Here is a 25,749-nt window from a genome sequence, read left to right as displayed (position 1 = left end):
ATAACCAGACTGACCAATAAGAGGTAAACACAGAAATGGGGAGGCTTGCTCTCCAGTGTTAAAAACAAAATATTGCTTTGCAGTCAGTTTATTTTGTGGTCAACACCAATAAATTCATGATTTACCTATCTCAGAAGCCCAAATTGCTACCAAAAAACAGGTTGCACACAGAATTAAATGCTCAATGCTACAAGCCAAAAATGCTGGTCTAAAATAAAAAGGAAACAAAATCAAATTTTTTTAAATATATTGTATCAAGTGCAATTAAAGAAAATGCACTACTTTTGTCAACCTCTAAAGAGATCAGCTGGTCTGGCAGCACCAACCTCCATCTCAGCTTACTGAGGTTTAATATAAAGCTTCTTTAAGTTAATTAGCATGTCTCTCACACACACACTCAGTCTGCCTTCAGAGCATACAGCACATCATCCTGGCTGAGATTAAGGCGAACGCGGAGCAGAAGATCCAGACGACTAGGCTCAAGCAGGAGCAGACGACAAGCTCCCAACCTCTGACACACCGCAAGGCTCTCAGACACACTGACTGGCTGCAGCCCTTCTACCCGACACAGGGCCTGGTGCTGTATGAAGACCTGAGAAATAGGAACAGAAATGCACCAACTGTAATTATACCACAGCGCTGTTGAAATCTCTAATCAGATTGTTCAAAAAGTTAATTAACTTTCTCTAAAAGAAGTTTAGACAGTGAATTGCTAGTCTTGAGAACATGACCAGCTGGTGAGGTAATGTTTTATTCCATATACATAATATAATGGTAGGGAAAATACAAATATTTCAAAATATACCCTAAAAAAATTTTTAAATCGCCAAATATTTAGTAATAAAGCTAATAATTATCCAGCAGAGTGGAAAACAAACATCTGGCACTTTTTATGGCTTCTTAATTATTAATTATAAGCAGTGTTGGGGTAACGCGTTACAAGTAACGTGCGTTAGGTAATATTACTTTTCTGGAGTAACGAGTAAAGTAGCGCGTTACTTTATAAATTTACACATTAATATCTGAGTTACTTTTTAAAAAAAGTAATGCGAGTTACTTTTCAGTTAAATTATTTTGCATAAAAAAATAAATACTGAATTAAAATGAACGTAGTCACGTAGAATCGCGCACTCATACGTGCGAGCCGCGGGAATAGAAGCTGGTCAGAAGCGGAGATGGCAAACCCGAGCATTACATTACTGCGATGGAAGTGTTATTATTATTTTGAAATAGTCGAGGAAAAGGAGAAAGGAATAATGGTTAAGTGTAGATTATGTGTTGGTGAAAAGCTCTTGTCAACTGCAAAAAAATACCACTTCAAAAAAAAAAAAAAACATCTGCATGCAAAGCACAGCACTACAGGTGTGTGTGTGTGTGCGTGCGTGTATAATGTTGAATATATGGAGACAGAAATATAGAAAACATTTGCCGACTTTCCACCACTGCAGATCTATGGACTGCTCAAAATAAGTTTTCCGTATGAGACACATGTACGGTGCCATTACAGCGGAGATAGAGAGCAAATTCATAGCTCATTTGCTCTTTGTGGGAAAATAAACTGCCACGGTCACTGATAATAGCGCAAACTTTGTAAAAGCATTCAGAATGTTTCAAGCTGATGATGAAGCAGAGAATGATGTAGACGAGGACGAGGTCATATTTACGGAAATGCACAATGTTTTACTTGATGACAGCGAAAGGTATGTTCTCCTTCCACATTACCGGTGTGCAGCCCACACCCTTAACCGTATATACACGAACGAGTTACATTCCTGACGGCGAAGGCAGGTTGCAAAGCAGTGTACAGAAGTGCGACTGGAAAGTGTTCAGCCTTGTGGTCAAAATTTAGTCGATCATCTTTTTGTTCTCTAAGAAGTTATTAATCATTTTAAATGCTTAAGAAATTTATTTTGCCCTAATATAACTGATTTCTTAATGGCAATTATCTATATTACACCTGTTACACCTGTAAGGCGTGAAAGAGATACAAGTAACGTAAAAGTAATATAACGCATTACTTTCCATAAAAAGTAACTAAGTAACGTAATTACAGTGGAACCCGGTTATCTCGCCCTCGGTTACCTCGACAACCCTATTAAGTCGACGTTTTTGATGTGGAACCGCCAAATTCTCGCTTTTTCTAAGCATTTTTTATCGGTTATGTCGACTTTTTTTATGTCGCCGAACCCTAATATCTCGAGCACAAGGGGGGAAAAATTTGCCATTTAACGTCGGTTATCTCGGTGCAGCCGCAGAAGAACTTCATGAAGTGGCGGAAAATCAAGTCTTACAGCTGCTACAGGTGTTGTATTGTATACTGGTGAATCTCTGCTGTTAGTTAGTGCACATATGCCTTTTGTTGTTAAATGTTATGCGACGAACGGGAGGCGAAACACGGAACGTGTGATGACCAGCAAAAGCATAGAATGAACACCAGCAGGATCCTTGGGAATCAGCGGTGCGCTTTGGGAAAAGTAGCCGTTGAGAGAGTGCCGGTGGGAAGGCACGTACCGGGATACACGAGGCGATAACAACGACCGCCGTGAACCAACATATACCAACAATAACGGACAGTGAGAGTGTGGAAGTTTAAATAGGAGCTGGTGATGATGATAAACGAGCATCATATGTGCGCGATTGAAGCCGGGAGCTTCAGAAAAAGCGGCCGAGAAAGCACCTGACACGCTTAAGGGGGCCGAAGGGGGCGTGGCAGGTGGATTCATGACAGATAAACATGTACTGTGTGTATTTTTATAGCATGCCTTCATCAAACAAATCGCGGCTACGCTGTTGTGTAAAAACCTCTTCAAAAACACGTGCATGCACATTCTCATTTATTAACGCACATCATGTACATAAAGACATTTCAAGCACGTTAATATATTGCCGCCATTTTGATTTTCGTTTATCTTGATCATCGGTTACCTCGATGCTTTTTGGCGACCCCCTAGGACATCGACATAACCGGGTTCCACTGTAGTTACTTTTTTGGGGAGTAACTCAATATTGTAACGCATTACTTTTAAAAGTAACGTTGCCCAACACTGAGCAGTGGTCAGATGTGGGAAGTAATGAAGTTCAAATACGTCGTTGCTGTACTTAAGCAGATGTTCCTGGTATCAGTACTTTACTTCACTATTTATTTTTTTACTTTTTACTTTTACTCATTACATTTTTACACAAATATGTACTTTCTACTTCTTACATTTTCAAAAGAGGCAATACAAAAAAAAATTTAAAAAAATTCAACCCAACATGCGCTTATTTACGACATCCTCTCTTTTCTCGGATACAGAAAAATAAAAAAACTCTACTGTTCGTATTAAGATGGGCCTTACACTTGTTCTCTAAACATATTCCTATGTAGTCTGTTCAGTATCTATAGGATCTTTACGATGTATGTAAGGTATACAGAAAGTCTTTGTCTGGGTTCACACATCTCTGGTTAGTGTGTCTTCTTACCCAATCAGGAACAGTTTTAGGTCAGGTTTTTTCCAGAGTGTGTGTGTGTGTGTGTGTGTGTGTGTGTGTGTGTGTGTGTGTGTGTGTGTGTGTCTTATCTGCATGAAACTGAAGAACATATGTGCCATTCTATGTGCTGTGCGATTCTTCCCTGATCAGAAAAGGCACCATGGGCATCGTAGATCACATGGGAAACCTCTCCAATAATTACTTTTTTGTTCTGGCATGATAAAAATCTAACATTTTTGGTGTCAAAAGTGGGATACTTTCCAGCAATATCCGAAGGGAAATCACGCATCAAGATAAGTTGTTTAATACTTTCTTGCTTGTGGGGTTTGTCCGATTCGCCAGCCAAATTGCATGCGTGTTCGTGTGTTCATGTAATGATAATTTCCTTTGGTGGGATGAATTCGTCGAGACAAAGTTTTCCTCATCTTAGACGCAAGATGCAAGATTATAAGACGTTTATGGTCTGTCCAATATAGACGATATTGTCTGAAGTATTCAAAAGAATCAATGAGAATTTTTGTATGCCCGAAAAAAAAAAATATCGGAACGACTAAAATTTTATTTTGGCATTAGTCTACTTTTTCTTCCAACTTAAAAAAATTGTGATTCAAACAGAGACTGGATTACTTTTTTTGTTTGAAGACTACGATACCCCTGGTTCCTAGCGCCGCTGTATTGTCTGAGTGTTAAGTGTTGTGTGTCTGTTCTTTGTAAAGAAGATTGGTCATGACATCTTGCACCTATTGCTGGAAGAATATCCCAAAGATTAGATGTATTAGATTAATACTTATTTAGATAATTTGGCATGCTGGAGTGAAATTGTGTCACATTAGATACATTTTCCTAGAGATTTAGTTGACATTAACCCTTTATTATGGGCGAGCAGGTTTAATCCAGGTAAAATTGTATCTCGTAATTGCACTCGTAAAAAAAAAACCATTATCCTTTTTTTATATATATATATATATATATATATATATATATATATATATATATATATATATATATATATATACACATATATATACATACATACATACATATACAGTGCACAGGAGCAAGGCAAGCAAGGGTTATGATATGAATTCAGCCACACATCAAGTCATACTCTACCTGCTGAAAGGTGGCCTCTTCAAGTCCCAGTCTGCGAAACTCTGCGATCACAGCCCTCAGAAAAAGCTGTTCCTGCAAAGAGGCACACCTGAAAAAAGGCCAGAATTAAACACCAGGTGCAGAACTACAAACAGAACAATGACCAAAAAAAGAAAATAATAATCATACCTAATTGTTAGAATATAAAAAATATAATAAAGTATAATGGCAAGAAAATTCTGCATACACCCAGACCCAGGTTCACAGGGTTTCTACACACCTAATAGCTGTGATGTACGAGGAAGAAAACATTTCGTCTAAAGCTTCCATCACATGACCCATTCCAACCAGTCCGACATCACCCTTCTGACTGGAGTGCTCACAGATCTCCGTAGCACGCCTGCAGATATCAAGACAGCGTCGTGCATCGCCGGAAAGAGCAGCAACCTAGAAGAACATCATGATGAGCAACAATCGGAAAATGAATTCAAGAGTGCACTGAAGATTTTGATTAACAGAAGGTTTATTTAATGTGGTTTTCTGGCAGCTTTGCTATGACAGAATCCCACCTGGTGCCTTACTGGGCATATATAGTGCATTACATGTGGCCTAAATGGAAATTTTTCAACACACTAAAAACACCAATTGCAGTGTGGTTATTGGTATTCTCTCTAGCTTTGTATATGATTAAAGATCAAGTAACAATCAGTCTAAAGATTGTATATCTAATAATACTTTTAATGACTTTTTACCCCAGATATAATTTCTTTCAAAGGCGATTACATAATTTTTTGTGGAATATTCCGTCACAATCTTCTACACTGTAGTACTTTTGTGTTGGTCAAACGTGTGAATATTCGCTACGTCTTTTTAAAAAGACACAAACATTTCAACCTCATTACCTTTCTGGAGACCAGCTGAAGAGCATCTTCCTCAAAAGCTTTTACTTTATTCAATCGCGATGTAATAATTTGCTGCAGCTGCTTAAACGTGTACGGTTGGAAGGACATGCGTGTCAGCCCCTACAAAGCCAAAGAGATTACATTTTTTTTAAAAACATTTTACTAATAATTTCATGTCATTATGAAATATTCCATGGTACAATTTGTACTGATGGTAAAATCTCTGCTAAGAGTCTTACCAGGCGACTGGCTACACGGTTGATCATGATCCTCTCAGGCAGGTCCATAGTGTTAGCGATCGTCAGGACCACCAAGCGAGCATGCCGTCTCGTTGGCCAGTCAAATAAATTGTACATGACGTTCTGCTTCCTGGTCCATAAAAGGTCCAGCTGCAAAATTTTTATATTTTTATTAAATCACATTATCATGATCATGTCTATATACTTTATATATGTTTTGTAGAGGTCAACCGACTAATAGGACTAATATTTGGGTCAGATGGGAAACATTATGTTCGGCGACAAACTGGAGAAAGACTGAACCCAAAGTGTGCAAAGAAGTCCGTGTCATGGTTTGGGGCATGTTTTCTGCAGCAGGAGTTGGGCCTCTTATACAGCTACATGGCAGCATGAATGCAAATGTTTATCAGAACCTTCTTCAACAACATATGGTTCCTTCCCTGCGTTCATCACCCAATCAGCCAGCAGTGTTCATGCAGGACAACGCTCCATGTCACACAGCAAAAGGGTAAAGCAGTTCCTTGAAACTGAAAACATTGAAATAATGACATGGCCTGCCCAGAGTCCTGATCTCAACCCAATAGAGAACCTCTGAACAATCCTTGGCGACAAAGTTATGGCCAAGAAACCCACTACAGTCACTGAACTGTGGAGGAGACTGGAAGAAGAGTGGACCAAAATCACACCAGAGCAGTGTGAGAGACTGGTGCTGTCCTGTGGCTGCAGATGTGCTGAAGTCAATCAGAGCAGAGGCCTGTACACTTCCTACTAATTGCTGACTGTTGTAACCTTCAGAAAATTATGTTGTAATCTTTTTCCATGCTACAGTCATTGTTGTTCTCTAATTTTGATCAGTGAGTTTTCTGCAATGTAATGTTTTTTTTTTTAAATGCCTTAGATATTTTGTGGAAAACGTGTTCTGGTAGTATGGTATAGACAGGACAAAAACTCCTTCAACTGTTGAGCAGTGAAGATGACATTATTGCAGAATTGTTCAATTGTTTATACACTGTTCTCTAATTTTGATCGCCACTGTGTGTGTGTATGTATGTATGTGTATATTTTTTTGTATGTGGATTTATTTTTTTATTTTTGCAAATACATCATTTCTCAGAGCGAGAAAATATATATATATATATATATATATATATATATATATATATATATATATATATATATATATATATATATATATATATATACACATATACACATATACACATATACACATATACACATATACACATATACACATATACATATACACACACACACACACACACACATATACACGTAATTGCGGTCATAAAAAGGTGAGATCAACCACAATGGCCACACAGATGTAAAAATTCAGTTAGCTATGTGATCGGTATATGAAGGGTGCATGAAGGCTTTGTTTTAATATTTATTTTATATTTGTATATCCAATAATTTAAAAGAAACTTGATTTCTATAATAAGAATGTAGGTGCAGAGCTGTTTCCAGACCATTTTCAGTATTTTTTTGTTTTTTCACAATGATTTTTTTTATTTTTGCAAATACATCATTTCTCAGAGCGAGAATTGAAGAAATAGTGAGAAATCCAGACACCCCCATACTTTGCATGTACAATGCCATTTAGATTCAGACCAATCCTTATGTTTAATTTATCCAAAAATCCCACAGATGTAACAGTTCTGGAAGCTCACCTCATCTACTAGCAGCACTGTAGTTTCCTTTTTCGGTGCTGGTGTACTGAAGCGTTTCTCCAGCAGGGCGGCAGCGTGGTCTGCCGTCGCTTTCTGATCGGTCAGTTTCTATAATGCGCCACATCATAAATTTTAATTTAAAAAAAATCTCAATTTTCCTACTAATTAAAATGAACAGAAAAAGACAGAATCATAGATGAAATACATCAACTCTAATAAGACACCTGCAGAATCTGCACATAGGCCTGATGAGGGTCCGTCATCTTCATGCCATTTATCTCGATGAAGCTGAATGATGGGATCTCCTCCTGCTCTGCTGCCTGCTGCAGAGACCTAATGACCTCATGCACTGTGGCAGTCTTTCCTGTGCCAGGAACGCCGGAGATATACATACACCTGAAGCACATTGAACACACGCCATGCAATTAAACACCATTTTTTATTTAAATAAGCAAGACTGAGTAGGGAAACATTGTGCAGCTGTGGACACACCCTCCAGTGCCATCCATGATCTTGCTCTCCACAAAATTGTAGATGTCTTGAAACTCCTGTTCACGACATGGCAGAGACTCAGGGACCGAAGACACATGCAATCTATTGGGGATAGAACATGGGGATAAAAAAAGGAAAAAATATATATATATTTTTTTTTTCCCCCACACTTTCACCTCTATTAATATATTTGTTCAGTCTAAATAAAAGGGAAATGAAAGTCAAGTTGATAAGAAACCCAAAACAATTATTTAAAGGGCAGATAGGGCAAAAAAAAAAAAAAAGTCTACATAAGACTCTTCATAAACTTAAATTGTTGCCACATAAATTTGAAATCGCATAAATAACTCAATCATGGGAAACATGGAGAGAGAGCACCAAGTGAATGGTTTGATAGCACTGTTTTGTAAAACGCCCTACAGAAATAAGTTTATAGTCAGAGTTATGGCACATTCTTACCTTGCCCTTGCTTCCTCCAATACATTCCCAGGTTTCCTGGCTGGCAAACTCCTGCTAGGAATGCTGGGAGTGGCATGACGTGGTGTACGAGGAACCGGGGGAGCAGGCTATATCCATGAGGAAAAGAAACAACAACAAAAAAAACATTATTTTAATACTAATAAAATATATAAATATTATATTTTATAGCAGTGAGAAACCCTGAGAAAGAGAAGTGCAAAAAGTTTCTTCTTGATGTATAGAGACTTCATACAATGCTCAGAGGATAAACAGCAATTTGTTGCACTTTGTAATAGCAATAGCATTTAGTTTTTTCACCATCAGTACATTAACTTATGTTATTTGACTACTATTTAATTATTATTATTTGACCAGGTTTATTTTGGAGTGTAGCTGATGCAGTCGGATTTGATGAAGAAATTAAGAATCTAACACAAGGTTTTGTTGCTATAATTGAGATTTCTTTACCATTAATATATTTTTTAATAACCTTAGATTTGACTGCCCCTGTGCAACTTCCTTTTAAACAATGAAATACTGAGAGGAATCATTTTTATATTCAGTTCAGTTTGTTTGTTTATTTAATCAGATTATTAAGGCATTAAACCTAAATTGTATAAATGTATTCCTCTCCAATAGGACATTAGGAAATTAGTATCAACACAAATACCTTGACTCATTTAATCAATGTGTACCTTTTTATTAGGAGTTTTGCGAGGAGTTCTTGCAGAAGTGCGAGTCTTTTCAGTCAACGGCGTTCTCGGACCTGCCGAGCGCCTACTCCGCTTCACCACGAGCTCGTCTTCACTGTCTATTTTCGCCTCCCCTTCATCTTCACTGCTGCTCTCCAGATCGATCTTAGAGGGTACGAAACAGCCGTCGTCATCAGCGTCTTCCCCGTCCGACTGCAACTCGCCACATTCAGTCAGCCTACAATACAAGTCAATTCATGATCTCAGTATAACCATGGCATGATATTGGTGAATAAAAGAGAAGAATGCAGACCATTCCAGCCTGAGAACTCACAGCTGCTTTCGAATGAGAGAGGACACAAGCTGGGCAGATTTTCTCTTGGAGCGTGGAGTGGCATTAGTTTGCACAGGTGAGTCTTCCTGCTCTTCAGCCCTGAGAGCATATAAACAGTGTTCACTTGCAGATTTCCCTCCAAACTGAACACCTAATTTACCTTTAATCCAAGAATCATTGGGTGTCAATGTGTTCAATTTTTATACTGACAAAGTCTCAATGAAAATTCAAGTAAAAATGTATATCAGCAATTGTGAAATAGAAAATTTACAAAAGTCTCAAGACTTCACCTTTTCTTACCATTTCTAAGACTAAACGGCTACTGGCAAAATTCAAAATATTTGTTACTCCAAGATACACACACATCTTAGTAACCAATAAGCACTAAAATGAGAGTGCACAGCTAATTGATCATAGTAGGTAGGTAAATTTACTTTATTTTATTTTCATAACTCCATATACTTACAGCACCGCAAGAGCAGGCTCTCTGGCTGTAGCCGACTCTCTCCTCCTAGATGGCGTTCTCACGCTGTCAACGGAAAAGACGCACAAGTGCCACTGATGTCATGACTTCAAAACTTATCTATGTTCCTCTCATTGCACACATTCATGCTCAAAGCAAATCAGATCAAAAGGAAAAAAAGCAGTTAGAAGAAAAAAGGGAAAGAAGGAATTAAAGAAAATCACCCAGGTTTTGTGAATTGGAAAACATCCTCTTAACTCAAACATTGTGCACTTCACAGTGTTAGTCAGGTCAATTTACAGTGAGGGAGACAGACTTACTTATGTCCCCTCAAACCAGTTCTCCTGGGAGTGGCCTCTCGCCTACGAGGAGTTCTGCCTTTACTTATGAGCGCCTCTGACTCAAACACATCGTCATCCAGAGGCTCGACCCCGAGCAAGTCCCTGGAAGAGCAGCAGCAAGATAGATTTTTTTAGCAACACCTCCATTAGCTCTGAATTAAATGCATAACTCTGACTTTTGTTGACGAAAATGTGTGCTAGATCGGATTATATAACTGTTGAATTTTAAAATCTGATCCAGTGGATGATAGATTTTCCATAACAGCTGTTTTGACTATAGAGCTGCAAGGTTTATCATTTGTGAACTAGATTTCATTATGATTGCTATAGTAACAATGTGAGCAAAAAATAAATAAATAAAATAAAGCATTATTGTCTTGCGCCTGATTAATTTAGAGGTAGAAACAAAAAAAAAAAGTCATGTACATCTACCCAAGCTGACCTGGTGGAGGTGTTATCACATGCAGAGTGACTGGGCTTCTGTGGGCTTTGCAGAGGCTGGATGGACAGATTCTCATCATCAGTGGAATTTTTGTTAATGACAGCGAATGGGAGGGGAGTCAGTCTGATGGTGATGCGACAAGGTGAAGCACAAAGTTTGCTGGCCATAACTTCTTCCGTCTCCTGGTCATCATCCAATCTCTCCCCAAGAAAATCTCTAGAGATCTTCACTGGACCTAAAGTGGGGTGAGGGAAATCTCACATCATGGAAGGTGTCATTTATTGTGCCATATACATATACTGAACTAACAAGACGAACATATGATTTTATGTTCGACACTATGCAAAATATGACTGGTGCTTTTTACTTTCACAAATTTGCAATGTAAAATATTTTGTAAAAATAAATACAATTCTATATTCCTCTAGAAGCTTCCAATATCTCAAATGATCAAACATTTAGTTAATTAACAAAAATATATATATACATAAAGTAGATAGCATGGAACATAACACTCCTTCTTCTACATGTCAGCATACATTTCCATTTATGCGAAGCGACTTGCAATTTGATAGGTCCAGGCATTGAGTGGCTGCTTGATGTGCTGGTGTTTGAATTCTCAACCTTATGATTAGAGGTCCAACGTCTTAAGCACTGAGCTACAACTTTGCTAGACAGTACACCTTATCCAGAGCAACTCACAACTGAACTGTTGATGGTTAAGGTCTTGCTCAAGGGCCTCAAGTGGCAGTTTGGTGGTGCCGATTTTAACGTACCACTTCAAGTCCAAGAGACCATTGAAAATCGAAAGCTTCCAGAAGTGAAGGAATGTGGAAATCTATTTATACATGCAAAAAATGATCATGCTTGGATATGTTTTCTGTGAATGTTTAGCACCACAGTCAACATTGTTCGAGAAATTAGAGTATGTAAATGTTTTAATATCTTAAGACATTTGGAAAAGAGGGTCTGAAGCCTACAGGATCTACACTTCTACAGTTTATAAGATACATGGGTTACATTACTCAAGTCAAACTTCTGAATAATTTGCTCATTAGTAGCCCCCTCTGTGATCGCTTTAAGAGCTTGAAAGGGACACATGCTCGCACTTTTTGGTATTTGGGGTGAAGTGTCCGGGTTTCAGGAGAATGTTCCGTTCATGTTTTTGAAAATGATTAGTCCTGATGTTGAATTAGTTCTGGTTTTGGACGTTCTGGTTTTACATTAGCACTGATAAATGGTCAGAAGTTGTCTTCTGTTCAGTATGGTGGTGGCTATGTGGGTAATCTTGATCAAATGCCAATTCACATCACCACCTAGGATTCAAAAATGGCTGTTTGACATGATTGCCAAACCTCAAGCATAAAAGGCTTTGATTGGACAAGGTTTTTGCTTTCAAGGAATTCTAATAGGATCTGTGGGCCCCTTCCTCCAAAATCTTTTCAAAAGTATGCACTGAGTAAATGCAGTGCTCATGATTTATAGAAGAAATAACATTTCCTCTTGACCCTACTTCATTTTTTATGGGGTTAAGTACCTTGGGTCATTGACTGTTTTGTTAGGCCGTTTAAATCATACTGTATCTGGTGCGTGTTCATTGGTGTGGAGAGATAAAGAGAGTATATTACTGGGAGTTTTTGTTTAATGTGAGATTCTATTTCACTTTTACGTTACTGCTTCGTTTGCATTTATATAGAAACTGTTATAAATACAATTATTTGCATTGAACCGGAAGCTGACGTCCAACCAGTGACAAGCATGTGATGTTCAATAAGAACGGACACCTTCAGTACATTCGTGTAATTTTTTGCAAAGCCACATGTCCTAGTCATCATGTAAAATTGTTTATCTTGTATTAGAGCAGTCACAATTTGGTGCTTTTAGTACAATTCTCTCGTACTGACCACTGGATGTTCATGGCAAAGAACTCTGAGGATTTGAAAATTAGAGTTACAGTACAGTGGCCAGGGTAATACAGCGGCTTTCCAAGACGGGTTCCACTAGAAACAGGCCTCGCAAGGGTCCATCAAAGAAGTTGGGTCTACACGCTGTGGATCAGGTGACGTTAAAGGTCTGCTTGTCAGTGCTCAGACCATATGCCACACAAAAGGAAGCCTCTTCTGAAGCTGGCTCACTAGAAAATCTGTGAACAGTTTGCTAAAGACAACCTGTACAAGAGCATGAATTACTGCAACCATGCCTTGAGTTCTGAGACTAAGATAAACTTGTTTGGCTCAGATTGGGTCCAGCATGTGTGGTTACACCCTGGTGCGGAGAAACAAGAAATTTGTGTCTTGCCTACAGTCAAGCATGGTGGTGGTAGCATCATGTCTGGGGCTGCACGAGTGCTGCTGGCACTGGGGAGCTGCGGTTCATTGAGGGAAACATGAATTCCAACTTGTACTGAGGTGGAATATGATGCCCTACCTTCAGAAACTGGGCCGAACGGCAGTTTTCTAACATCATAACAACCCCAAAACACACTGCCAAGATGCCAACTGTCATGCTGAGGAAGTTGAAGGTAATGGAGTGGCCAAGTATGTCTTCAGACCTGAATCCTATTGAGCACCTGTGATGCATCCTCATGCGGAAGGTGGAAAAGCGACATGTTTCTAACATCCAGCAGCTCCGTGATGTCATTATGGAGGCGTGGAAGAGGATTCCTACAACAACCTGTGCAGCTCAGGTGAATTCCATGACCAAGAGGATTAAGGCAGTGCTACATAACAATGGTGCTCACACAAAATATTGACACTTTGGACACAGTTTTGACATGTTCTCTTAGGGTGTACTCACTTTTGCTGCCAGCTATGCCAGCAATAATGACTATGTTGAGTTATTTTTAGAGGACTTTAAAATATATCCAACTTTAATTTCCGTAGCCTTGTCCCTTTAGAAGATATTTTAAATGGTTGCTTAAATGAGGAGTGTACTCACTTTTGTGAGATACATTAGTATTTCGAGAGATACTGTACAATAAGAGTTTACAGATTCATTTAAAACTTTTGGAAGCATAAGAAAACTCCAGAAGCACTCACTGCAAAGGTCAAGCTTCTTGCGGATGTTCGAGTTGGATGAGACTCTGCCTCTCCTCTTCACGTTCAGGAGTTTGGCGGCAGACAGCTTGGAGGCGGAGTGTGCCGATTCAGCCTCGGTGGAACCCATCTTGCCGGTGCTCATGCAGCCACGGGTGTTCATACCAGACATGGCTCGCTTCATCACGCAGGGGTCCGGGGTGGGAAGAGCACGGAGTCTATGTGCATGCTGAGCTGGGGGTGAAGACTTGGGGCTTTGAGGTGGCTTAATCAACTGAGGATCCATAACTCCACATTTCTTAGTGTCCCACATAAGTTTAACAAACAAAGTGTCTTTGCTGTTGTCATCTGGGAATTGATCCTCAGGGGGAATGTGTTTAATCTACATGAGAAAGGGAACCACAAACCTGTATGATAAAGACAAGCGATACAGACAATCCCAGAACCACACACACATCACCATTTACAACACATTTAATGAAAAACAATAATAATAATAAACATCAATGAAAAACCACAACAATGGTTCGACGTGTAATTCTTTGATCTTACAATGAGTATAAAAAAAAACACAATTGTAAAAATATTTTACGTTTTGCACAGCAGGCAAACGTAGAAGCGTATGCTCCATCTTTCACTTGCAATCTGGTGCTCGTCCACGTATATACATACATACACACATATATACATACCCACACTATGGTGAGCTGTTTTTTTTTTTTTTAGAAAAGGCCCACAGGCGACCCATGTGGTCCTTGCGGGCAACCTGTTGGTTACCCCTGTGCTAGACTTAACTGATTTAGATGGTTTTGATGATGCACATGTAACTATATACACATACATACATACATACACACACACACTTTTTAAATCAACACACACTGACCTCAACTGTTCCCAGTATAGTCTGAGCGTCCACTTCGGTTTCACAGGAGCGATCCTCGTAGTAGAAGATTTCTTGTGGATGAGGGTCCCGGCCCAGTAACTTCCTTTTGTTGTGGGGTATCTCACACATTCGCACAAACCACTGCACCACCGCTCTCTTCTCCTTCCCTGTATCTAACAGACATTCAGACATTATTTGGACCATGCACACAGCCTTCACACACATGAACACAGACTACATTCAATAATATTACTAGAAGTAAAGTGAAATTACACATTTTTCCAGAACTGCTTGGATAAAATAAAATAAGATGATATGCCCAAAAAAGACCTGGTCACCACATCTGCATTAATATTCTTTGGAAAAACTTTAGAATAAATGTTCGTTTTAATGTTTTACTAGATCTCTGTTTTTATTAAGAGAACACCTAGCGCCATTATATTTATTTTTGTGGCCAACTATTTCAAATCTTCCTGGGTTTCAGTAGGTCCTTTACAGTTTATCTAGAATAAATTTCCCAAATATGAAGTAACCAAATCACTGATTTCTTCATCCTTCTATTAAATATAGTCAGTGCTAATTGCTTGTATGCTTTGGTCTGTTGTACAGCAGACATGAGAGTGATGAGAAATTAAGGTTGGGGAAATAAAAAGTCGAACGAATTACATATAGGGACATCAAACACTTTTGGGATATGAGGTCGATACACGTGAACGTGGTGGATTTGAAGACATCGTTCACATGATGCTGAAGAAAATTGATTAATGCTGTAGTCAAAACCATCACTGTCCTACAACCGCATCGTGTGTAAAGGACAGGTTTGGAAAAAAAAAATTAAACCAGTAAACCTCCAAACTGAATTGAGACTTTTAAAGGATTCATTACTTTAGTTGGCTTAAGAAGCACAATGTCCTTCAAAAGTCTTTACATATGGTGAAAATGAAGATATTTTTTGCACAATGACTTTGCAGATTTATTGCATATAGACTTCAGAAACAAGCAGAAAACAAATCAAAACCATTCAAATGGCTGGATCAGAAGGCTGTCACAAGTTAATGGATTTTTAGAGGAACTATCACACTCGAAGCTGCTGCCAAACACTGAAGCAAGGCTAGAAGATAGACGGCAAGAAGGAGCACAAGCAATATATCCATGTCAACGGGAAAAAGTCTTGAAACCAGTCCTGAATCAGAAAAATCAGATTCATCACCTAATAATGCAGAAAATCAGATCCATTCTTCATGTTAATGTGAGTATATTCTGAAAGACCAGATCATTAACGTGGCAGTGTGAAAGGAGACAGAATCTCTTACCATCACAGAACAGCTCGAGCAGCTGTGCGACGTACGGGTTATCGTTGTCCTCTCCCTCGATCAGAATACACTGACCTACAGACACCTGCGCACCATCCGGCCGTCCTTCTACAGATATAGTCAAAGACCTGAGGAGCATTTCAGACAAAAAATAACCAAACGTCAGAAATAAAAAGGATGTCAATGGGTCTGAATCCTAAGCTCATTATGTGATCCAGCTCAACATCTCCACACTCACTCATGATGGTGTCTCTTCAGCTTTCGGTCTTCACGGATAGGTTTTCCAGGCCAGGAGTAAGTTCTTCTCACACGCAGTCTTGTGGCATAGGGACTCATTTTTCCTGAAATGACAAAACACTCCCTGATTAAATTACCCATTAAATAACTCATCAAACTAGTGATTTCATAACCGAAAAAAAAAAAAAGGTTACTATTTAAACTATCAATCAAATTACCAATAAAAATGACTAATCAAACTACTAATCCAATACTGTAGAAACTACTAATGAAAATGAGGGGATCTGTAGCTCAGTGGTTAAGGTGCTGAGTTACTGAGCCAAAGGTCAGGGGTTCAATCAGTGGTATCGCCAAGCTGCCACTCTTGGGGCCCTTGAGCAAGGCCCTTAAGCTTAAAAATATACTGTGCTGTAACGTATGTGAAACAAATAAACACTATTCTAAATAGTGCACAAACCAATAATTAAATTACTGATCAAACCATTGCAACTCCCAATCAAACTTCTAATCAAACTTCAAATTACAAACAAACTACCGACCAAACTACCGATCAATCCGCCGACCAAACTACTGATCAAACTACCAATCAAACTACCAATCAAACTACCAATCTATGAGTCAGGCTCAACTTCAAATCATTCCTCCTGCTTCATACTGTAATACACCATATAACACGTGTAGGCCAGTGTATTCTAGAGGATGTGGTGAACTTCTGCCGAGAGCAGAAGGACATTTGGGACTCAATCTTTCATTGCGCTGATCTGCTTACCTTTATTAAGACTCCTTTATATTTAATTAATGTGCGTTAATCTGATTCCGTCAAACTGCTCTACACTATAACATTCACTGAAGGTTCACTCTAAAAGTCTAAAAAATAACTAGAAATAACTCTACAACCTGAACACGCGCGAGACCAGCGCTGCATTAAGCCGCAGCGTTTTTTCGCGCGTAAATGACGTCACCATAGTACACGCCCACTTGACCGGCGGAAACAGTTCGTAGGAATCCCGAGAGTTGTCGGCTGAGTCTTAAACACATATAAGTGCACTACGTAGGGCGCTAGAATACAAACCCGGAAGTGGTTTTACTAACGCAATTTTATAGTAAAATGCATTCGAATCTTATAGGGACTTATAGGGACTAATATATATATATATATATATATATATATATATATATATATATATATATATATATATATATATATATATATATATATATATATTTTTTTTTTTTTTTTTCAGAAAACTTTCCCAGAGATTTATCTCCCCAAAACATTTTTATAAAAACATATTTATAATGTTATTTATTTTTTTTTTTAATTATTTTAAAATTTTAATAATTAATAAATATTAATGATTAATAAGTTTTTGTATTCTAAATCAATTTCTATATAAAACAAAAAAAAACTGATCATATTTGTGCCCTAGTTAGTAAATCTCTTCTGCGCCCTAGGTGCCTTCAATATTTATCAATCAACCATTTGCAACGTAGCCATTAACACCCGGAAGCGCTAACTCATCGGCGTAAATTCAAATACATTTTCAAGTGCACACCGTGTTAAAACATTGTTTTTGATATTATTTTAAATTATTTTGTACATTTACTATATCGCCAAACATTTTAATTACTTAACAGCCTATCTAGTGCACTTAATTATTCAACAAGAAACAGCACATTTATCGATAACCCGGAAGCTTTTATTTATTGGTTGTATTTCAAACAACGCCTTATTTTAAAAAAGTGTGCACTTAATAGGACGCAAAACCGCTAAAAGTAGTACACTATAAGTGTAATCCTACGGTGTTTGGGACGCGGCTGGTCTCCGTGTCTCCTGCTTCAGCGCGTTTGATTTCATTGAGTGTGTGAGTGAGTGAATGTTGTTTAGGCCGTGATGGCAAACAGGACAGTGAAGGATGCGAACAGTATACACGGAACAAATCCACAATATCTGGTGGAGAAAATCATTCGAACCCGCATTTATGAGTCTAAATACTGGAAGGAGGAATGTTTCGGGCTTACGGGTGAGCTAATGATGCTAATGATGCTAATGATGCTAGTGATGCTAGTAATGCTAGTAATGCTAGTGATGCTAGTAATGCTAATGATGCTAACCTGGTTTGTAGCCACAACTACAGAATGTTACTATAAAGTGTATATATAAAGTATTTTGGAATTAAGTCTATATGATTTTCAGGCATTTGTTTTTTATTTTATTTTTTTATAAATAATGTAGATAAAGAGTTTTTTCTCTGTAACTTCAATGCGAGTTATTTTGCTTGAAATTCTTTTATTTTCATGTATAAATCTAAAGTAAGGCAGTGGAAATTTACCAGTTACCAGTAGTAAGTGTTAAATGGTAAAAAAAAACAACAGAAAACTAATTAATGATGAGATTATCAGGTGTCTATAATCATTATAATATATATATAACTCATGATAGGTAGAATATAGTGCAAGATAGATGAATAGATTGCGAGAAGGAATCTGTAGCTCACATCCAGAACCATCTGGAGATGCACCATCTGGATTTCACTTCATCTGGAGTTTGGACGTTGGACTGCTTTTTGAGTGTTTAAAGGCTCTAAAATGGAGAAGCTGATGTTGGATCTGTGATGATCGCAAATGTTGAGAGATTTTATGAGTTGCTCAGTAGCTCCTAGTTCTATAATCTCAAATGATACTCATCACACACTCCAGTGCTCATGTTAGTTCTCGCTCTCCAGTGTTCTGTATTGTTTAAAGACTATAATCACACTCTTGATGTAACCCAAATGAGGATGGGTTCCCCTTTTGAGTCTGGTTCCTCTCAAGGTTTCTTCCTCATAACATCTAAGGGAGTTTTTCCTTGCCACAGTCGCCCCAGGCTGCTCTTCAGGGATAAATACACATCGTTCACTTTATTTCACAAATTCGGTAAAGCTGCTCGGAGACAATGTCTCTTTGTGTCGTTGTGGAGTCTTGAGTGAGGGTCAAAATAAAGGTCAGACTTTTTAATAGGTTTGTACAGTAAACAAATAAAGATCTTTGCTCCTGGATAAACAGCAGCTCGTTTCTAGAGACGATAAAATGATAATGGAGACAAACCGATGCATTGCTGCTGAGCGAAATAAGAAATGGGGAAAGTCAGAGGGGAAAATATCGTGTAAAATGTGGAGCAAATATGAATTCGAAGACATGTCCTAAATAAAGGGGGGGAAATTTATTCATTTATGTTGCATTGACTAATATATTTTACTTGGACAGACTGGTTTTAAACAGACTGGTTTGTTATCTAAAATGAATCACTCATTGTCTGGAGTATGTTTAGGCAGATAATAATTTTGACATGTATTTTTTTTATTCACTTATGAAAGTGTTATACTTTTTTTTTCTTCATCCTTTTTGTTTTTGGCTCCTCCTCCAACATGGTTACTGCTTACGCCACCTATAGCCGAGCTCGTCGTGGACAAAGCCATGGAGCTGAAATTCGTCGGCGGCGTGTTCGGAGGCAACATCAAACCCACGCCGTTCTTATGCCTCACCCTGAAGATGCTCCAGATCCAGCCGGAGAAAGACATCATCGTAGAGTTCATCAAGAACGAAGATTTCAAGTATGTACTGTATAGGGATTTGCTTTGCAATTGTGAAAAAAAAATGCTGGATAGTCAAGTTGACAACTTTTGTTCAAAAGTTTGTGGACATCTGTCTATAAGACCATAAGTATGTTCTTTTTTCTTTTCTTCATTCTACATTTTATCCCAAATTGCTGTTAATAACCTCCACTCTTCTGGGAAGATGTTCCACTAGATTTTGGAGTGTGCTTGTTGAGAGATTTTCTCATTTAATTATCAAAAGTTATTATTAAATAACAAATAAAAAGTTACAGTATCTAACAAAAGTAAGTGCACCCCTCACATTTCAGCAACCGTTTATTATTTGTTCTCAAGGGACGATACTATAGAAATAAAACTTGGGTATAGTTTAGAGTAGTCAGTGTGCAGCTTGTGTAGCAGTACAGATTTACTGTCCTCTATAAATAACTCAACATTGTCATTATTGTCACAACAGATGGCAACTAAAGTGAGTACACCCTAAGAGAACATGTCAAAACTGTGTCCAAAGTGTCAATATTTTGTGTGAGCACCATTGTTATGTAGCACTGCCTTAATCCTCCTGGGCATGGAATTCACCAGAGCTGCACAGGTTGTTGCTGGGATCCTCCTTAATGACATCACGCATGAGGATGCATCACATGTGCTCGGTAGGGTTCAGGTCTGGAGACATATCTGGCCACTACTTGAACTTCAGCTTCCTCAGGATGCTGAAGCTCACCTTGGCGGTGTGTTTTATGTGTGTAAACTGCCATTCGGCCCAGTTTCTGGAGGGAGGGCATCATGTTCTGCTTCAGAATGTCACAGTACATGTTGAATTCCATGTTTCCCACAAGACACAATTTTCTTGGTGCTTCTCACCAGTCAGTACAAATGCTGGATACCATCTGAGCCAAACAAGTTTATCTTAGTCTCATCAGACCACAGGACATGGTTCCAGTAATTCATTTTCTTGGAAAGGTCGTCTTCAGCAAACTGTTTGCAGGCAGTGGACCAGCTTCAGAAAAGGCTTCTTCCTGGGATGACGCCCATGCAAACCGACCTGTTGCAGTGTGTGGTTTTATGTTCTGCGCACTGACAAGCGGACCTTCTGCCTCTGCAACCTCTAAAGCAATGCTGCAGCACTCACACACATGACACACAGCACTAGGACCCAACTTCTTTGATGGACCATTGCGCGGCCTGTCCTGAGTGGAACCCGTCCAGGAAAACCTCTGTATGACCCTGTCCACTGTACTGTAACTCAGTTTCAGGGTCCTACTGATCTTCTTATAGCCTCAGCATCTTCATGGAGAGCAACAATTCTAATTCTCAAATCTTTAGAGAGTCATTACCATGAGGTACCATGTTGAACATCCGGTGGTCAGTATGAGAAAATTGTACTCAAAGCACTAAATTTTTCTGCTCTAATACAAGATACACAAATTTGTATGGTCGTGTCAAGCAGATGAAAACATGAACATGATGAATAGGACATGTGGCTTTGCATGGTTACATGATGTACAGCTGTTATTACTTAGGGTGTACTCACTAATGGCTATATGTTGAGTTATTTTCAGAGGACAGTAAATCTATTCTGCTATACAAGCTGCACACTGACTAAAATATACTAAATATAGTTGGCTCCCGTTAGGGGTCGCCACAGCGGATCCTCCGTCTACACACTACCTTGAACTCTACATCTGCCTCTTTCAACCCACATACCTGCATGTCTTCCCTCACCACATCCATAAACCTCCTCTTTGGTCTTCCTCTTTTTCTCCATCCTGGTGTCTCCATCCTCAGCATTCTCCTACTGATATACCCCATGTCCCTCCTCTGCACATGTCCAAACCATCTCAATCTCGCCTCCCTCACCTTGTCTCCAAAACGTCCTACATGCGCTCTCCCTCTAATAAACTCGTTTCTTATTCTATCCATCCTCGTCACTCCCAATGAAAACCTTAACATCTTCAGCTCTGCTACCTCCAGCTCCACCTCCTGTCTTTTACTCAATGCCACTGTCTCTACACCATACAACATAAAAGGGTAACATCTGTGGTGCTCTTCCTCGATATGAAACCATACTGTTGCTCACAGATGGTCACCTTTTCTCTCAGCCTGGCTTCCACTACTCTTACTGATCAACTTTATTCCCCTGTATTTACTGCAGGTTCACACATCTCCCTTATTCGTAAAATTTGAGACACTGTACTGTAGAAACTTGAGATACTGTAACGAATGGGGGAAAAAAAAGAATTGGTTGTGAGTTTCTTTTATTAGTGAATCGCTCGGCCCCATGTTCAGGATTCTGTGATGTGTCTTGAAGCAGAATGCATGAGCTGAAATCCATCATTCATGAGAATATTATTTCATGTCATTTTCTTGTAGAAAGCACCTCATCATTGCTTTTGGTCACTTTGTTTTACTGTCTCTACAGATATGTCCGCCTGCTTGGAGCCATGTATATGCGTCTGACTGGCACCTCGGTGGACTGCTATAAATACCTGGAACCGCTGTACAATGACTACAGGAAGGTTAAAACCCAGAACAGAAACGGAGGTACAACACGGTCCAGAATTAGACCCTAGTCCACCAGCTCCGGTGTGATCCTCAGGAAACATTTATAGATCCCAGGATACAGGAATATATATATTTTTTTATTATGTAAACACAACCGGTGAACCTGTGTTTTCTCAGAGTTTGAGCTGATGCACGTGGATGAGTTCATAGACGAGTTGCTTCACGCCGAACGTGCATGTGACATCATTCTCCCAAGGCTCCAGGTTGGTTGGTTGAGATTTTTTTTGGGAATTTGAATGAATATTAAGGTACGCATCTGTGCTAATGGAAGTCATTTTTGTAGAAGAGGCAGGTTCTGGAGGAGGCTGAGCTTCTCGATCCACGTATCAGTGCCCTGGAAGAAGACCTAGATGAAGTGGAGTCTAGTGAAGAAGAAGAAGAGGAGGAGGAAGAGAAGGTATGATGCAATAAATACATTTGAAACACCTGCAAAACAGCAAAAAAAAAAATTTGGAAAAGATCAAAATCATAGATATATAAATCTTAAAAAATAAAAAAATAAATAAAAAATAAACAAATGGCTCCTAAATTGTAAAGGTGTTTTAAATTTTTGAAAAGATTCTCTATTTTTTTTATGCATTTTTGTTTGTTTTGAGCTTTATTTATTTGTTTATTTAAAAAAAAAATTTAACTCCCTAGATAATTGCATATATTAAAAGAAGAATGTACAATTCAATTGAAAATGAATGACAAATATGATGTATGATGCGTCATTCATTAAAAATAATTAGAAATAAAACTAATAGAAAAGCAAGGTCTACGATCATCTTCCAAACATTAATGTTCACGTCTTTCTCTCTTCTGATTGATTTAGCCGGAGCGAGTGCAGGCACCAGAGCCACACAGACGGAGCTACAGAGATTTAGATAGACCTCGCAGATCTCCATCTCCTCGCTACAGACGAAGCCGCTCACCCAGAAGGTCAGTTATTGACATTCGAGACAAAAATCAAGTATACAGTTAATAAATGTAAGTAGTGTGTAATGTGGCGTGTGCACAAGGTTTATTTATTAGAGTACTAGACTATTTGGGAGTAATTAAATAAATTAGGCGAGTGTATTGCTGGAGTGTTTCTCACGTTTATAAGCAGCTATTCGGATTTCTAACGATTCTTTTCTTTCTACGTTTGCAGACGAAGCAGATCACCGAAGAGACGAAGGTACACGTGCAGTAGTGTTCTCCGTCTCCCTGGTTTTTGTTTGTTTTTTTTTTTAAACACAATTCTTCATAAACGCACTGATGAAGCCAGCAAGTCATGAAGTACCAGTCAAAAGTTAGAAGACGGCTGTAAAAGCCAGTTTACGGTTTTACAGTTTTTGGTTTTACGGCTTATTTTAATTACAGTGTCTGCATTTGATATGATTTGATATGGATATTTCATCATCTGAATGACTTTAATTATTGATTAGTGTTATTGTAAATGGGAAGGTAATAAGTAGATAAATAAGTTGGGGGGGGGGAAAACTCAATGGGAACCTTTTGTCTTATACATGGACTGATACATGGGGTCATTTAGAAGTCCGTGTTTGCAAGTGTAGAAAGACCAGCAGCACTAAGTGTGCTTCAGTGATTTGTAAGTAAATTGTGGACACTAGTCCTGTAACGAGTTCCATCTTTATGATTATAGATGCTTTGGCTGAGATTATCCACCGAGCCTATAGAGAGACATGGGCATGTTTAACATTAGACTTTGTCTTCCTTCTCCTGTAGTCCGTCTCCCAGGCGTGAGCGTGAACGTGAACGAGAACGAGATCGTGATCGCCATCGCAGTAAGAGTCCACGCAGACACCGTAGCCGATCCAGAGAAAGGAGGCATCGCTCAAAATCTCCAGGTACACTAAATCTCAGTACAGTCTGCTTTAGAGACTTTTTAGAGCTTTATTTTAGCAAAATTTATTCAAAATGGAGAAGGTTGTTTTGTAGTATTTAAATTCAAAGTTCTAATTATTTGCCTTCTGTTTAATTTACACCACCATCTTAATCATTTATATGAAGATGCTACTTCTTGTATAGAGCGTTGTTGTGTAAACTCAATTTCATGAAGTAAAGAAAGTCTGATCGACTGGATTCTCTCTGGTACGGCAGGTCATCACAGAAGCCATAGGCACCGCAGTCACTCAAAATCACCTGAGAGGTAAAAACAGTACCTTTCACAGTAAGATACATTTGTGTGAAGCAATTTGTTTCAGATTGTGTACCTTCCATTTTATGTTTAACTTGGTTTTTTTTTCCTTTTCTATGCAGTCGATCGAAGAAAAGTCACAAGTCGAAGAGGAAATGATTTCCATTTGTATTTTTTTTTAAATAAAATTCATTATTAGTGCATATAGCAGTAAAAATTCATGTTTAAATTCTGACCTTTTATTCGCATCATTCTTATTTCTATCCTCCTCAAACAGTTGATGGTTCAGGTTTATCTGTTGTGAAATTATGAATCAGCATAGATTTATGTTAATTCTCACTTACCTCATGTTACATTTAAAGTAGCAAATACAACGTTTTTTTTTTAATCAATTACATGGTAGTTTTTTTATTATTTTTTTTACGACTACCAATTTGTAATTTCTAACGCCTTCTGCTGCATTTAAGGTCAATTGCAATTGCTACAAACTGATTAAAAGACCTTGCCTGCCCTTAAAACTGACCCTTTTCCTATTTTAAAACTTGAAATGGACCCAAAATCATGGAGCAAAATGCATCTAAGTTGTCCTTTAAGGAAAAGCAGCTGTGTTCTGGCTGTGTGTAAAACTCTTTTTCAGTCCCCAGACTGTAAACAGAATCCAGAAATGAAGGAACGATGTATAGCAATATTTTACACACTTCTAATTCAAATAAAGCATCTGATTTTTATTTTTATATAGACACGTAATATAAAAAGTAATAACAAATATATATATAAAAAAATACAAAATAATAACCATACATGCATGCATTAATATTCTGGGAAAATACAATACATGTATTTTAAAACTTGAAATAGCCTGATCTAAAACAACAATGTTTTAAATATTTTTTGGGAAAATGCCCTCATAACACATAATATTGTTCAGTGGCAGATTTATCAAAGCATCTGTAATAATGAGCAATAAGGTTTCTTGGAAAAAAGATCAGTAATTATGTTTTGTCCCGGGTTTGGGCCTATGCTATGTCTTTTTGTATGTTTTAAATGTGTTCCCTGTGTCTGTGTGTTTCTTTGGTTTTATCCCAACTCACAAAAACATGCCAAACATATGAAGTATAGTTGATGTAGTACACTTCACAAAACTTACATAAAAAATGTACAATATACACTGAATAAGGGAACGTTCTGTGCAGAATGAACAGTATGGAAAATATTACTCACTAGCAGGTTCAACTGTTAAATGTGTAATATGCAAGTATGGTAGTATGTGTGTATAAAATGTACAGTAGTTATAAGTCCTAAATGAAGTGGTTAAAGTACATGTCAAAGTGTCCACACAGTATATTTCTCATGTCCTATGTGTTGCTGGGAGGGACATCACACCAA

At 38.3% G+C, this 25,749-nt stretch overlaps 2 protein-coding genes across 2 annotated transcripts; one reads left to right on the top strand and one right to left on the bottom strand.

Moving 5' to 3' along the window:
• Window positions 1-58: 58 nt before the first annotated feature.
• Window positions 59-17,056, bottom strand: orc1 (origin recognition complex, subunit 1). Its single transcript, XM_046860984.1, has 19 exons — window positions 16,856-17,056; window positions 16,088-16,190; window positions 15,850-15,977; window positions 14,537-14,709; window positions 13,654-14,032; window positions 10,616-10,850; window positions 10,153-10,275; window positions 9,836-9,898; window positions 9,370-9,468; window positions 9,039-9,273; window positions 8,344-8,450; window positions 7,885-7,986; window positions 7,617-7,788; window positions 7,393-7,500; window positions 5,705-5,854; window positions 5,466-5,585; window positions 4,844-5,010; window positions 4,585-4,672; window positions 59-592 (listed from the first exon to the last, which is right to left on the bottom strand). Exons 2-19 carry the CDS (start codon window positions 16,183-16,185, stop codon window positions 398-400), a joined length of 2,742 nt encoding a protein of 913 aa, XP_046716940.1. The 5' UTR covers window positions 16,186-16,190; window positions 16,856-17,056; the 3' UTR covers window positions 59-397.
• An 813-nt stretch (window positions 17,057-17,869) lies between these two features.
• On the top strand, window positions 17,870-24,598 carry prpf38a (pre-mRNA processing factor 38A). Its single transcript, XM_046851933.1, has 10 exons — window positions 17,870-18,110; window positions 19,520-19,679; window positions 22,099-22,220; window positions 22,359-22,444; window positions 22,525-22,638; window positions 23,056-23,162; window positions 23,374-23,400; window positions 23,952-24,073; window positions 24,327-24,375; window positions 24,486-24,598. Exons 1-10 carry the CDS (start codon window positions 17,981-17,983, stop codon window positions 24,520-24,522), a joined length of 954 nt encoding a protein of 317 aa, XP_046707889.1. The 5' UTR covers window positions 17,870-17,980; the 3' UTR covers window positions 24,523-24,598.
• The last annotated feature ends 1,151 nt before the right edge of the window (window positions 24,599-25,749 follow it).

The sequence above is a fragment of the Silurus meridionalis genome, chromosome 1, assembly GCF_014805685.1.
Source record: "Silurus meridionalis isolate SWU-2019-XX chromosome 1, ASM1480568v1, whole genome shotgun sequence".
In the NCBI taxonomy this organism is placed as follows: Eukaryota; Metazoa; Chordata; class Actinopteri; order Siluriformes; family Siluridae; genus Silurus; species Silurus meridionalis.
Note: the sequence above shows the minus strand (reverse complement) of the source record. Positions and strands in the feature narration are given on the sequence as shown.